This window comes from Dermacentor andersoni, chromosome 4 (genome assembly GCF_023375885.2).
Source record: "Dermacentor andersoni chromosome 4, qqDerAnde1_hic_scaffold, whole genome shotgun sequence".
Classification (NCBI taxonomy): Eukaryota; Metazoa; Arthropoda; class Arachnida; order Ixodida; family Ixodidae; genus Dermacentor; species Dermacentor andersoni.
In genome coordinates this window covers 77,436,158-77,449,540 of record NC_092817.1, presented here as the reverse complement: position 1 = coordinate 77,449,540, position 13,383 = coordinate 77,436,158, and the positions used below count along the sequence as shown (strand labels likewise).

Genomic DNA, 13,383 nt, shown 5'->3' with positions numbered 1-13,383 from the left:
TGGTGTACGGCGTGGTCCATATCGTGGCGTTATCGTAATGGCACCAAACAGGTGATGACACTATAGTGCCGCTTTCAAACGAAAAGTTGTGCTAGTCGCAGAGGCATCATCAAACGTTCAAGCAGGGCGGGACTTCGGTATCGACGAGAAAAACGTCCATTGTAGGAGAGGGCAATGGGGGATGCTTTTTGCGTGTGCCGTAATGAGGAGATGGCAGCAATAAGGAAAATAAGCGCGCGATAACAGAGAGGAGCTCTTCACAGAGATTGTGCCGCGTTTTGATGCGTGCGAGCCATGCCACACTGTCTGCGCATGCATAGGCATGCCAATGCAAGCTTGCACGCGTCCGCAAGCATGCGTGGTCTGAGCTATAGCGACGAGGCTAGCAGCGATGATAATGCAGAGTGAGCTCGGCATGTTCATATTAAATAAATGCTGTTTTCATTTTGTGAACATTGTCCTCACTCTTTTGTTCAGCCTACATTCGAGGTAAGTTTTTTATTTTTTCTGGCTTTGGACATTCGGGGGTCAGCTTAGAATCGGTGCCGGCCTAGATCCAAGTTAATACAGTATACACGTGCAGCACATGCGTGAATATTGCGGAAAGTTCACGGAAGTTCATCGGTACCAGAGGACGCTTGTTGTGAGGACGAGTTACCTTGTCATCGGCAATTAAGGAGTTCAAGCCACTATAACTAAAATATATCTTCGCCTTTATTAGAAATAAGTGGCTGATATGGTCTATTGGACGTAAATTTGTACATTAAAATATTGTCTTTATGCTATATGTTACCAATATTGAATTGCACAACAATAAGTGCTTGTTCCTTTTTACAATGGACCATACTGTACATGGTTGGTAAACAGTATAGCTACACAGTTATAAATAAATGTCTTCACCCAATCGAATGGCTTCAAAAATTTTATTAGCACAGGAAAAAATAGTGAGAACAGCGTACATATTTGGGCATAGGTTGGGATCAGACTCACACGAGGTTCTATGATTAGCTAATTCCTGTACTTATTTTTTGCACGAGTAGCAGCAGAAGTTGCATCTCTCACCCACATGTTGTGGTTTTAAAGAAAAGTGTGTTTGTCTGTTGCTCTGTCATGAAGGGATAGGCAAGAAGTGCTTGGCAATGCTACAGCAGTGAAGTAAAGGAGGCCTAAAGCACATGCATCAACCTGGGTGCTTGTGCAACCTACGAAAGCAGTCAGTGGAACACTTTGATTCTGTGCAAATTAGCTTAAGATCCCAAGCTATGTCTATTTGTTTATCTAAGCATGCATTACATGTTTCATTTGAAGCATTGGGTAAAGGTGGGCTATTACAAGCGCAGGAATAAAAGGAAATAAAAATACGGATATTTATTAATGTAAGCATCATGGCAGCATCGAAAACAAAAAGGAAGGATGTAATAATTGCTTAGCGGAAACCAGTGTAATTTGATTATGGAAGGAAACTCTAAAAGAACACAAAAATAGCACCAATTTATAATAATAAGTTAAAAGGTTGTATGCCATATGACAGAATGGTATCGCCAAAGTATATACAATGATGAATGCAACACAAGAGATACATGGCATAGAAGGGATAAGCTCTTTGACAGTGTCACTCCATAAAATGAATGTTTGGCATGAAAAGTAATTTTTTGCTTTCTTAAGCAACGCTTTAAGGTAGGTTGTCTCTCATGCAGATGGCATGTGAGGGAACTGTTTACCACCACGGACTGCTGCTGATGATAATACACGGGCTTTTATGGCACAAGGGCCAGTTATGGCCAAAGAGTGCTAAGCCACAGTCTGCTGGTGATCTGAAAGAAAATTAATATTGCACATTCACTTAGGGCATTGAACAAAGTACTATTGAAAGCAGGAAGTAATTACCGAGTAGTAGGTAGTCTGCACAAGGGTTGCAATTCCTACCAGCTACCAAACTTACAGCTGCCTGTTAACTGCTTATGTTTTTCAAGGTGAGGGACGATGGACTGGTGTTGCGCGGTGCCAATGGTGTCGTGATTGAACGCTGGTGGTATGAGAGGCTGGTGAACATGTCCTACTGCCCCAAAAACAAGGTACTTTGTCTCTGGAGGCGGAGCTCAGGCCAAACGCAACTCCACAAGTACTATACAAAAAAGGTGAGCAGCGGCATGGGACCCAGTTTGAGAATTTCATGTGAACATTGTGCAAGTGAAAAAAGAAAACTTGTGTCTTGCCTAGCAAAATAAGTGGTTATTGAATTCTTGAGATGGTGATGTGCATGTCTTGTGGGGGTTTGTAGGGTGAAGGGTGCAGGCTAACTTATGGTTAACAAGTAGGTGTATATATCTAGGCAGTATTTCTGCATCTTAGTTGATGGGGTGGATTATTATTGTCATTCATTACCTCTGATAGGTACTTGCCAAGTTTTAAAGACTTCGGTTTGTCAAAGGGGCCTATCAGGCCCTATCGGAAATTTTGGTTCTATACATTAGAAGTTGTAAAGCATTGGTCTGGGAAGAACTCTGCCACAAGAACTCTTAAAAAAGTGTTTAGTATTAGTGGAGATAAAAGCAAATGGAATGTCAAAAGCAGTAGTACAAGGAGGTGAGCTACCCTCTCCGCAGCAGAGGCTATCCAGCTTCTCCCATATAGGGGCTGAGGGCTCACCACCTTCTTTTTTGTCATGGGTTTGTTGTGACCTTGTGTTTGTTATGCACCTATGTCATGGATTTATGGGATGTTTATTCTTAACCATATCTCCATTGGAAATGATTGAATAACCTTCAGTCATGTTATGCGCAGCTACATTTATCTTAAGAGGTACATTCTTTTTTCCCTTTTTTCCCATCTCTTTAGTGTAAAGACATGTACTACTGTATAAAGGAGGCAATGGAGAGGGCTGCTGCCCAAGGAAATGTGCTCAAGTCTGGTGAGTAGCACACACACAGTCGTTGTTCCATCAGTTTTGAAACTGGTTTTTGGTGAACTTTCATTTTCTACAGGCAGTGTCCTTAGATGAAATGAATGCGCAAGCCCCCAATTCCCTGCCCCACACCCCTCAACGCCTGTTTTGCACCTTTTAAATTTGACATGGATGTGCTGCTTCCTGCTTCCACTACATATGCTGGTGAGCAGGTACTCTCAGCCTTAGTTTATGCAAAAGTGATGTATTTAGAAGCCACGCAACAAGTACCATAATTACTGGTACTGCTGAAAGGGGCTATGCTACACCACTCACCAACTCGGTGTTACTTTGCTTTCATCCTGCAACCCTCTTCTTTCATAATTGCAGAAGCACTCATTCATAATTCAGGCATGGTGCAATGCTTCTGGTGCTCAGCCACTCACAAACAGCTGTGCTTTGTCTTTTTCGTTTTCTTTTTGACTGGTCAACTGGTGGACATTGTGGGCTTCTCACCTGTGCTCTTGGGGACAAAGGAACAACAACACAGTAGTGCAAACAATCACAAGGGCATTTATTGCACCTTTCATAGATCAATGCCTGCTAGCCGAGTTGCTATCCACAAAACATGCCGATGGGCGCGTGACAAATTGCGCAAGTCCGACTTACCGCGACCAGATAACGAGCGAATATGTTCGCCCTATGCTGTACACAGACTCTTGGTTGCTTGCGCGTACGGTCACATGAATTGTGTCGCGTTCAAATTATCGTGTTCGTCCATTCTGGGGTAGGCCTCGTGAGACGGTCTCGCGGAAGCACGAATCGGCACACGTGCAAGACGTCCATGCTGCTTGCCAACCCCGAGCCAAAGAGGAAGAAAGGTTTGGGTACGGGCTAGTTGGTATTCCATGTTATCAATCATCACTTACAGCGCATACATAGACGAGGGAGAAAAAGGACGATGAAGACAAGCGCTGAAGGTTTGGGTACAGACTAGTTGGTATTTGGTGTTTGTCTTCGATGGGCGTCGTGAACGGCTTTTGATGGTTCTGGTCGTCCGAGGTGAATCGCCGGGCCAGCTGGCGACATTCTTTAGCGTGTCTGGCGACTTCCGACATCGCCAGGCATTCGGATGGGTCCGGCCGGTAGGGCAGAATGGTGTCGATTGTGTGCGAAGGATGAAGGCCGTAAAGAAGGTAAAAGGGTGAGAATCTGGTAGTGGCCTGAGTCGCGGTGTTGCAGGCGTAGGTGACAAACGGAAGAACTAGGTCCCAATTAGAGTGATCAGGTGAGATATACATGGCGAGCATGTCACCAAGAGTTCGATTAAAGCGTTCCGTGGTGCCGTTAGTCTGCAGGTGATAAGCAGTGCATTTACGATGAACAATAGCGCATTCAGCAAGCAGTTGTTCGATAACTTCAGATAAGAAGGCACGGCCTCTGTCGCTTAAAAGTTCACGTGGACCTCCATGACGAAGGAGGAAACGGCGAAGTATGAAATTGGTGACCTCCTGCGCTGTAGCATTTGGTAGAGCAGCAGTCTCCGCATAACGGGTTAAGTGGCCTACCACAACGATTATCCACCTGTTGCCGGTAGGAGTCAACGGAAGTGGCCCGTAGAGATCTATGCCCACACGATTAAAGGGTCGGAGTGGGCATTGTAAAGGCTGGAGTTCACCAACGGAGTTGTCTCGTGGCGCTTTGCGGCGTTGGCACTCATGACAAGAGCAGACGAAGTTTCGAACGAAATTGTACATTGAGGGTCGACGTGGAACGAGGAGCAGAGCTCTGATTGCAAGATTCTCGGAATGATGAGTAACCAGGTGCGTCCCTCTGGGGCATAGTTGCGTTGATACAATAGCTGGTCTCGAATTGCAAAATGAGGAACTTGGCACCGAAGCGTACGTGACACTGGAACTTTCAACGTATCCGAGAGAAAGTCAAGCAGAGATGCAGTCCAGGGATCATTACGCTATGCAGCAGTGATAGTGTCAAAGTCCAGAGAAGACAATGTGTACTCGCAGGAAGAGTCGTGACTGGCCTTTGGCGGAAGCAGTTATTGGGATAGCGCATCAGCGTCGGAGTGCTTTCGTCCGGAACGGTAAACCACGTGAATGTCGTATTCTTAGATTCGCAATGCCCAGCAGGCAAGGCGGCCCGATGGGTCTTTGAGTGTCGACAGCCAACATAGTACTTGGTGTTCGGTCACTACGTCAAAAGATCGGCTGTATAAATATGGGCGAAACTTGCCAAGTGGCCACACAATGGCCAAACACTCCTTTTCTGTAACGCTGTAATTGGTCTCCGCCTTGGTTAACGTGTGACTCACGTATGCGACGACGTATTCGGTGTGGCCAGGTTGACGCTTTGCCTTGTGACTTTACGAACTGTGCCACTGTGACTTTACGAAGCGAACGGCAAAACCTGGCATCCATAACTGAAATAGCAGCACCAGTATCGACGAGGGTGACTGTAGCTACATCTTCGATAAACACATCAATGACACTGGCAGGTAAAGGAGGAGGACTTCGGCATGTCGACACTTGCGCAGTTCTTGCCTTGGGAACTGCAACGTCTAGTTTCCCTCTTCGTTGGAGACGGGTCGTTGACGCATAGGGGAAAGCGACAAGTGACGTGGGGAGGGTGACCGGAGACGTTCGAAGCGAGGACGGCGATCAGTCTGGGAGCAAGCTGGTGATGGGTCGCAGGGTCCATAAGGCGCATTTGGATCAGGCGGCACACAGGGCGCTTGTCAATCGTCATCAAACGCCTGCGACCGGCGGCGGCAGAACCTTGCGACATGACCGGGATACCTACATGCGAAGCATATGGGGCGATTGTCCAGCGTGTGCCACGGGTTAGCGACGGCAGTGGTGGTCCACGGGACGGGAGGGGGAGGGCGGTGCACAGGCTGCTGGAAGCGACGCATGGGCACACTGCGAGGGGCCATTGCAGCAACCGTAGCATAAGTGACTGGTGTAGTCACGACATCCTGCTGGTGAACAGCCAGCAGCGCTTCCGCGACCTCTTCATGGATCACGTTACGGAGATGAGACGGCAAAGTGCTGGCAGACTCCTGAGTGACGGACACCAGAGATAGATGTCGTGCAACTTCTTCGCAGACGAAATCCTTGATTTGGGTTATCAGGGAGGCTTGTTCGGGGCCGGTGGTCAGGCTGCAGAGTGATGCTGCATTTGGTGTGGGATGTCGCCTTGTCAGAGCTCGCTGCCTACATAATTCATCATAGCTCTGGCACAAGCTGATAGCGTCGCCAACAGTGTGCGGGTCCTTGGCCAGAAGCATCTGGAACGCGTCACCATCGATTCCCTTCATGACGTGCTTGATCTTTTCCGCTTCCGTCATGGCAGTGTTCACGTGCCTGCACAAATCTAGAACGTCTTCTATATAGCTAGTGAATGTCTCACCCGTGTCCTGTGCATGTGTATGCAAATGCTGCTCGGCTCAGAGTTTCCTGACTGCGGGTCGGTCAAATACCTCTGTAATCGACGTCTCGAACACCGACCATGTTCAAATATCCCTCTCATGATTTCTGAACCAGAGAGTCGCCACGCCCGCGAGGTAGAATGATACATAAGCCAGCTTGTCCGAGTCATTCCATTTGTTGTGAACGCTCACTCGTTCGTAGGACGACAGCCACTCTTCAACGTCATTGTTGTCGGTTCCGCTGAAGATGGGAGTACTTTGCAGTACTTTGGCAATGTGGGCACCCCAGTATGGCAGTACCAAAAGAAATATGAAATAGTGCAACAGTGACATCAATCTCTATCCTCTCCATTGCGAGTGCAGACCAACAGTAGTGCAAGCTTTACTTGGAATGGGCTTCATTGCGGCCTTCTCTTTTTTTGCATGGTGATGCCAGGAATGACGTAAAGCATGCTCTATTCTGTTACCAACCTTGTGGCTGTATTACAGCTCTGACAATCATGTTTGCCAATAGCAGCAAATAAAGAAAGGTTTTTTGGATCTGAATGAAGAGAACTCGTGATTTGCATAGCATTGGCGCCCGTGCAGCAGGGAAGCAGGTGGCGTTCACTAATAGGTTGGGGAGATCAGCATCACTGACACGCTATTTAATCTTTGTTTGGGTTCAGGGCTGCCCACAGCCAAAATACTACACGCCGTAGTACTTCAGACGATTTTTGTGAAGTCGTTGCTGGGCAACAATGACTGTCGGGCTTCAATTTTGCAAATGCAATATTGCCTCTAAAATTGCTAATTAAAACTTTATACCAATATTCTTGCTACTTGTTAGCCATATTTTCCAGGATGCCACATCTGTATTGGCTGGCAAGCTTTACAGTCTGACAGCAGATGTGCAAATTCGCTTATCACAAGTTGTCAGTGCAGCACCCTGTGTTATTTGGTGCAGAAAATAAAACAGCATGTATACACCTGCTACATTCGCAATCTCTGGGAACGAAAGCGAAAGGGGGGGGGGCATAACACTGCATATTCAAGGCGGCTGTGCTGGTGCTGAGACATCATCCCCCTCCCCGGTAATGGTCAGTATCCTCGCCTTCCTGACTACACCAGAGGGGGGGGGGACAGAAGACACATGGGCCCTGAGTGCCAGACGACCTAGCTACATTATTATTACTTACAGTGTGCACTAAAAACACGGACAGAGAAGAGAGACGAAACACTAGCGCTGACTCGCGACTAAATGTTTATTGCATTCAGACAGCCACATAAATATATATATATATTTTTTGTATAAGTATATAATAAAACTCGCACATGCATACACCCGCGCCCCATACGTTCCCTTAACCACAAGCGAAACAAGAAAGGCGAGTGGTAAAGCAAGAAGTCTGATAATTTTAACAATTAGATGCTTCTAAAAAACATTTTTCCTTGTTATGTAGTGCAAGTGACGCCTGGCTTATGCACCTGTCACCACATTTATTGATTAGGTAGGCCTCTGAACTGAAATAATAATGCAGATGTACCTACTCGCCCACCTAGCTAAGCCACTGCCTAATAGCTCCCACATACGAGGCGGATACTCTTATCATTTCACCAGCATAGTCAAACGCCTTTATAATGCTTGAGACTTTCAAATTCCTTTGTTATACAGGTCGCTCTGTTGTACAGATCGTACACTATACCATTATAAAAGAGAACCTTTTTAATGTGAATTGAAGAAAGACTTGGTGAAATAAATCACTCGTTTTGCCATCCACACTCTGTCTGATAGATTGATTGATAGATTGTCTGACAGCAGCCATCCTTATTGCATCGAGGTTCATTGCATTGACTGCGGCAAAATGCAGGAGCTATGCATAGTAAAGCTGCAGATCGTCGAATGCCACTATCGTATCCCTTGCCGTCCAAATTCTTGGTTCATTTGCAGGATCTTATCCCTATTGACTTCGTTGACATTCGCCTCCTTTCCGCCTTTGATGTTTTTGAAGGCGTCATCGGTCGTCAGTTAGGATTACGTCACCATCAACTGCAAGGTATTCATCAGCTGTCGTACCCGTTGATGCATTACAACAAGCAGCATACTATGTATCCTGTGATTCCTGGAGCAGTGCAGCAGGACAGCTTCCGATAGTGGCATGCCCTTAACATGCGTTGCTGGTGCTGCCATTGGTGCAAGCACAGAGCACACCTTGGCGATGTCTGTGGAGGGCAGTGGCATTCGTTGTGGCATTCACATTGGCATTCGTGGCATGTGTGGCGTTTGTTGTAAAGCAACAAATTGGCTGTTGGGGACACCTAAATTTCTTCATTCTGCAGGCAAATCCATTGTAATGGTCTTTGCTGTAGAGGCATTCACAATACATACGAAAGATAGAAATTCGACCAGGCCATGATCAACCCTTCATTATACAGCTTGTTTCACTGTAGAGGCATTCATTGTATAAGTGTTCGATTGTATGTATTTGTAATGCAAAGTTCTTTATTAGTGTATTGCTAGTCCTGATACAACTATACCTGAAAGCATCGGCATCTGAGCATTGTAGCCGTGGCAGCAGAATTTTTTGCTTCTGCAGGAAACGCGAAAAATGAGCTGTTAAAGTTCTCCTCTCTGGTTCAATGTTATTCTACTCTGATTTGTAGGCACGGAACTTGGAGGAGAGTTTCCAGTGCTGGACCTGACTACACGTGAAGGTGGCATTTTGCAAGTATGCATGGAAGGCGTGGGCTTGCTTTTTGCCAATAGCAAGGTAAGCAATCTGAATGCCTGGGTGTTCCTCTGTGAGTCTTTACTGTTTCCTTCATGCTCTTGTACTTTCTTCATGTTCCTTCATGTTTCGTAAGCATTTTTCTGCTCTAACTTGATGGTAGCAATGGTAGCTGTGTACGCCCTGATTTCAACAGTCTTCTAACAATTTTTATTTCCTAGCTACATTGCCCAAGAGTTCCTTGCACTGAAATTTCTTAATGCCAGTGTGTGTCTTCAGACTGCGTTCCCATGTGGTTCTTGCAGGAATTGAACTTATTGTAAGGTGTTTGTGCTTCTACTGCAGAGAATTTCATCAGGCTACTTTCCGTTGACACTACATTTGTTGGCTTTCATGTATTCATATTCATATGGTTTGTTACTAGATTTTAAGGGGTGCCGCTAACCTGTGATTTTACCATTCACGGCATGCTATGGAACAGAAGTGTTTCATGGCATTCACATGCTTCAAGTGTCCCAAAAGATTGCCATACAATTTTCTATGCTTGTGGGTCTTCTTGCCTCGGAGGGTTCAGCACTGCTGTACCCTTGATGTAAACATTTATTCTCGACTCATATATATTTATCCGCATAGAGCATTTGCCCCACAAAGACTGCTAAGCAATCCGAGGGTTAGGATTTGACCAATACAAACAAGTAAGGCTTAGAATGGAATAACCCAGAGACACTGAAATGTGGCTGCAAGTGTGACTTTGGAACATGTCTAATTTTTTAACAACAGGCTGGTGGTCTCACAGCCTACATTACTGAACTGTGGCTCTCCATTTTGCTCATGTACATTTACTTACATTGCATGTAGCACTCTGTCTGAATCATGCTTGAGAGGTCAGCAAATTTGCTGTTGTCAGTGTGCTTCTAAATTCCAATATTTTACAATCGCAGTGTAAGCACCAGTTCGTGCAGGTTTGCCTGCAGCCTATGGAAATGTTTTTATAAAAGGGGCCCTGAAAACAATGAGCTCTACTTAAAATTCCACATAAAATTGGAGTTTATCACTGCAGACCAAAGGAAAACTGTAAGCCCAGCAATGAAATCCAACTGCATGCTGTTAACAGCCAAATTAGTCATGTCAGCAGCAAAGCATAAATTGGAAAAAGAGTGGTGCACTGTTCTGTCCTCGATTTTAAGCCAGTGCTATTGCATCCTAAATGTAGAGTCGCATGAGAGAACAAATCACTGAATCAATCTGCACATGGAGCATGATGTAGCCGCCAGCACCAAATCGCAATGTGCAGAGGTACATCACCATCTGGCGACTGTGGCATAATCCAGTGTCACTGAGCTACACAATGTTTGGTCTTGAGACTGGATGTACGATTTGATCTGTCGTGCGATTCGACGTTAAACCGACTTCAAAAGCAACTTGTCTTGCAGTCATGTTTTCTCTGTTAGCAACTGTGTAGTTTGCAGAGCGGCGCAAACCGTATCTTGAAAGCGATCTGCAGATGTGATGACTTCGAAGCCGGTCGACTCGCGGTCAGCCTGCAGTCGCTTGCGTTGCTGCTCCGTCCTTCTTGCATGGCTCTCGGCAACTCGATCACGAGAAGAACCCGGTACCTCCATAGCATGCACACAACCCGTAGAAACTGCCAGAAGAGGTCAACCCAGCGCACTTTGCATAACCATAGCATCCAATCCGTTTTGACAATTTTGACGAACATGTATATATAAGTCAAGATGCACCGACAAAAAATTCAGAAATATATGCGACCTATACACCGGAAAATACAGTAATTGTTTTTGGCTTATGTTGCTGTTGTTCTTGCCCATCTGGTATTAAAAGCCAAGTATAAATTTGCCTTTCAATTTTTGTTTTTCTTTAGCTTTTGTGACAAACGATATGTCAATTGGTCTGAGTTTTTTTATTTGCTGAAGAGAGCCATTTTTAGCATATAAAAAGTAATGCAGCGCCCCAGTTTTTATAATTTAGCGGTCACTAAAATGCAAAGTTTTTACTACCTCATGCTTTTATATTATTTTTGTTTTTGGCATTATTGGAAAGGCTGGTACTGTGCAAGTGTTGACTGTTTGAATGCAGTTGTCTTGCCAAGTTTTGTCTTAGATTGCTGTCGTTCAGTATGAATTATTGTGTTATTGGCTGATCATGAATAGTAAGAGAAATATAGTCGATCCTGGATATATGAAACCTGGATATATTGAATTATTGTCTATATCAAACAGTCGTAGCATCCTCTTGAAAATCCCGTGCAAAAGTATAGTGCTTTGCCTTGTTTCCATTGAACTTCTGTTCACTGCCATACTCAATATGTATTGAATACTGTGCCACACAGTGCCCCTACAAGTACTATTCTTCTAATTGGGCCACGATCATTTCTCATCTTGTTAAAAATATTAAGTGTCAAAAGAACAAGGCACTTTTTTTGGCAGATGTTGTCGAACAAGACATAGAATGTGAATGGCAGTACATGCCCTGGGGGGGGGGGGGGGAAATGAGCTGGGATTACAGTTTTCCTTTCATCTGCAGCGATCAACTCCAATTTTGCATGTCACTGCAAGCAGCTGTTTGTTAATTTATTGGCATGGGCTGACCACCACACTGTTTCAAGAACGTGAAAGGCCTCCCAGTGCAATACATGTTGCACAACAAAGTGTGGATGACATTCAGTCTTTTCATTGGGTGGCTCCAGGCAGGTGGTCAGGCTTGCCTTCTTGTAGACCAGGGGTTTCCGCAAGCCGCATATCAGGGTTCTGTGAGCAGCCAAACCAAATCCAACCCCATTCCCCACCTGTACAGATTTTTACATGATAGTTTTGATTTAGCAAACCGCTGCATGCCACATCTGCGCTTCGGTAATCTTCACAGAAAAACCATTGGCAGCGGTGTGAAAAACTCATCACTATACGATTTGCAGGTCTATGCTGAACATGTTTCATTTGGGCTCACAGGGCTACGCATGGACGGGAATGAACTTGAATGTTTTGCAAACTGAAAGCCACTTTCTAATCTAACATCCTATGCCTGAATAATCTTGTTGCCTATGTATACAGTTAAACTTCGATATAACGAAATCAGTAAAATCGGCAATTCGCTTCGTTATATCGAAATCATGTTGTATTGAAATTTGGCCTTTTATGCAAATAAGTATGGTTGCAGATTGATTTTTCTTATGCGGAAAGGGGCCGCAGAATTTTCCCAATTATCGGGCAATCGCAAAAGCAATTTGGGGCAGTCAAATTTGGGAGTCGGAGACGAATGATACGTTTTCTGCCACGTGCATCGATGATATCTTCTCGGCGGTACAAATTAAGCGAAGCCAGCTACGCTTTCACGTGCACTTCGTCCCCGCGGCTGATGGTGTCGCCTGCACTGGAACAACACTATCAGGAAAAGCACTGGCAGCAGTTAGCGAATGCTTCATCTGCCTTTCGCTCCAGCGGGTTACTGAAACTCGAGATTACACAACCTCCAATAATAAACACACAGTGAGACAGCTAACTTGGTACCACGACGTCTTGGCACACGCAATCTGCACACACAGCAGGTTACCTCTAAAGCAGGGTGGGTGGCTGTGTATGCGCTCAGCCACACTTACAGCAATGCGCAGCTATGACTGAGATGCTAGCTGGAAATCAAGACGCGTGCCAACTTGCCTCCCACTCCACTCCCCCCTCTACCCTGTCGTGTGCGCTTGATTGCGTTACCGCGAGCTCACTCCCCTCCCCCTCTTTCCCTTTGCTCGCACAGGAAGGTGGCACTTGTGAAGCCACTATCTTTCTTGTCTCGCCCTTGCACACTTTCACTTGCACTTAAAGCCCACAGTGTGTGAGGTGCGATAGCATCTTATCACACTTGTACTTTATACGGAACATGATGCGGCTCCGCTTGGGCGGTCACTCTTGTCGCGCGGCGTACAATCGGAGAGGTGCGTTTGCAAGCAGCCGCTTTTAATTCAATCATTTGACCATCTGCGTCCGTGGAAGTTTCCATTGTCTTGGCATTCCTTTGAGGCGGCAGTGAAATTTCGTGATATTGAAACCGCATACAAATACACTTCGTTATACTGAGGCTCGAAATACATGGTGACAAGAGCTTATGAAAAGTTAAATACTTCGTTGTATCGAGAAGTTAGTTATATTAAAGTTCATTATATCGAGATTTAACTGTATATCCTACTAACGCATGACACTTGGTCGAAAACCTGACACACAGGACACATTCACACGTGATTTGTAGTACGAGTGCGCTGGAGGTGGCACACCATATATCCATACGGGCTGGCCTGCTTCCGCACTGTGTCCATTTCTACCTTATACTGGATAGAAATG

At 45.4% G+C, this 13,383-nt stretch overlaps 1 protein-coding gene across 7 annotated transcripts in view; it reads left to right on the top strand.

Moving 5' to 3' along the window:
- Rab3-GEF (Rab3 GDP-GTP exchange factor) overlaps window positions 1-13,383 on the top strand; it is a 124,127-nt gene that overhangs the window by 92,757 nt on the left and 17,987 nt on the right. For 6 of the 7 annotated variants that reach the window (XM_055073939.1, XM_055073942.1, XM_055073938.1 and 3 more), the window contains 3 exons: window positions 1,974-2,138; window positions 2,839-2,911; window positions 8,973-9,079. In XM_055073939.1, the coding sequence (XP_054929914.1) occupies window positions 1,974-2,138; window positions 2,839-2,911; window positions 8,973-9,079 (345 nt within the window). Of the gene's footprint in view, window positions 1-1,116; window positions 1,221-1,973; window positions 2,139-2,838; window positions 2,912-8,972; window positions 9,080-13,383 lie in introns of those variants that run through there. The other variant, XM_055073943.1, reaches the window with a different exon arrangement.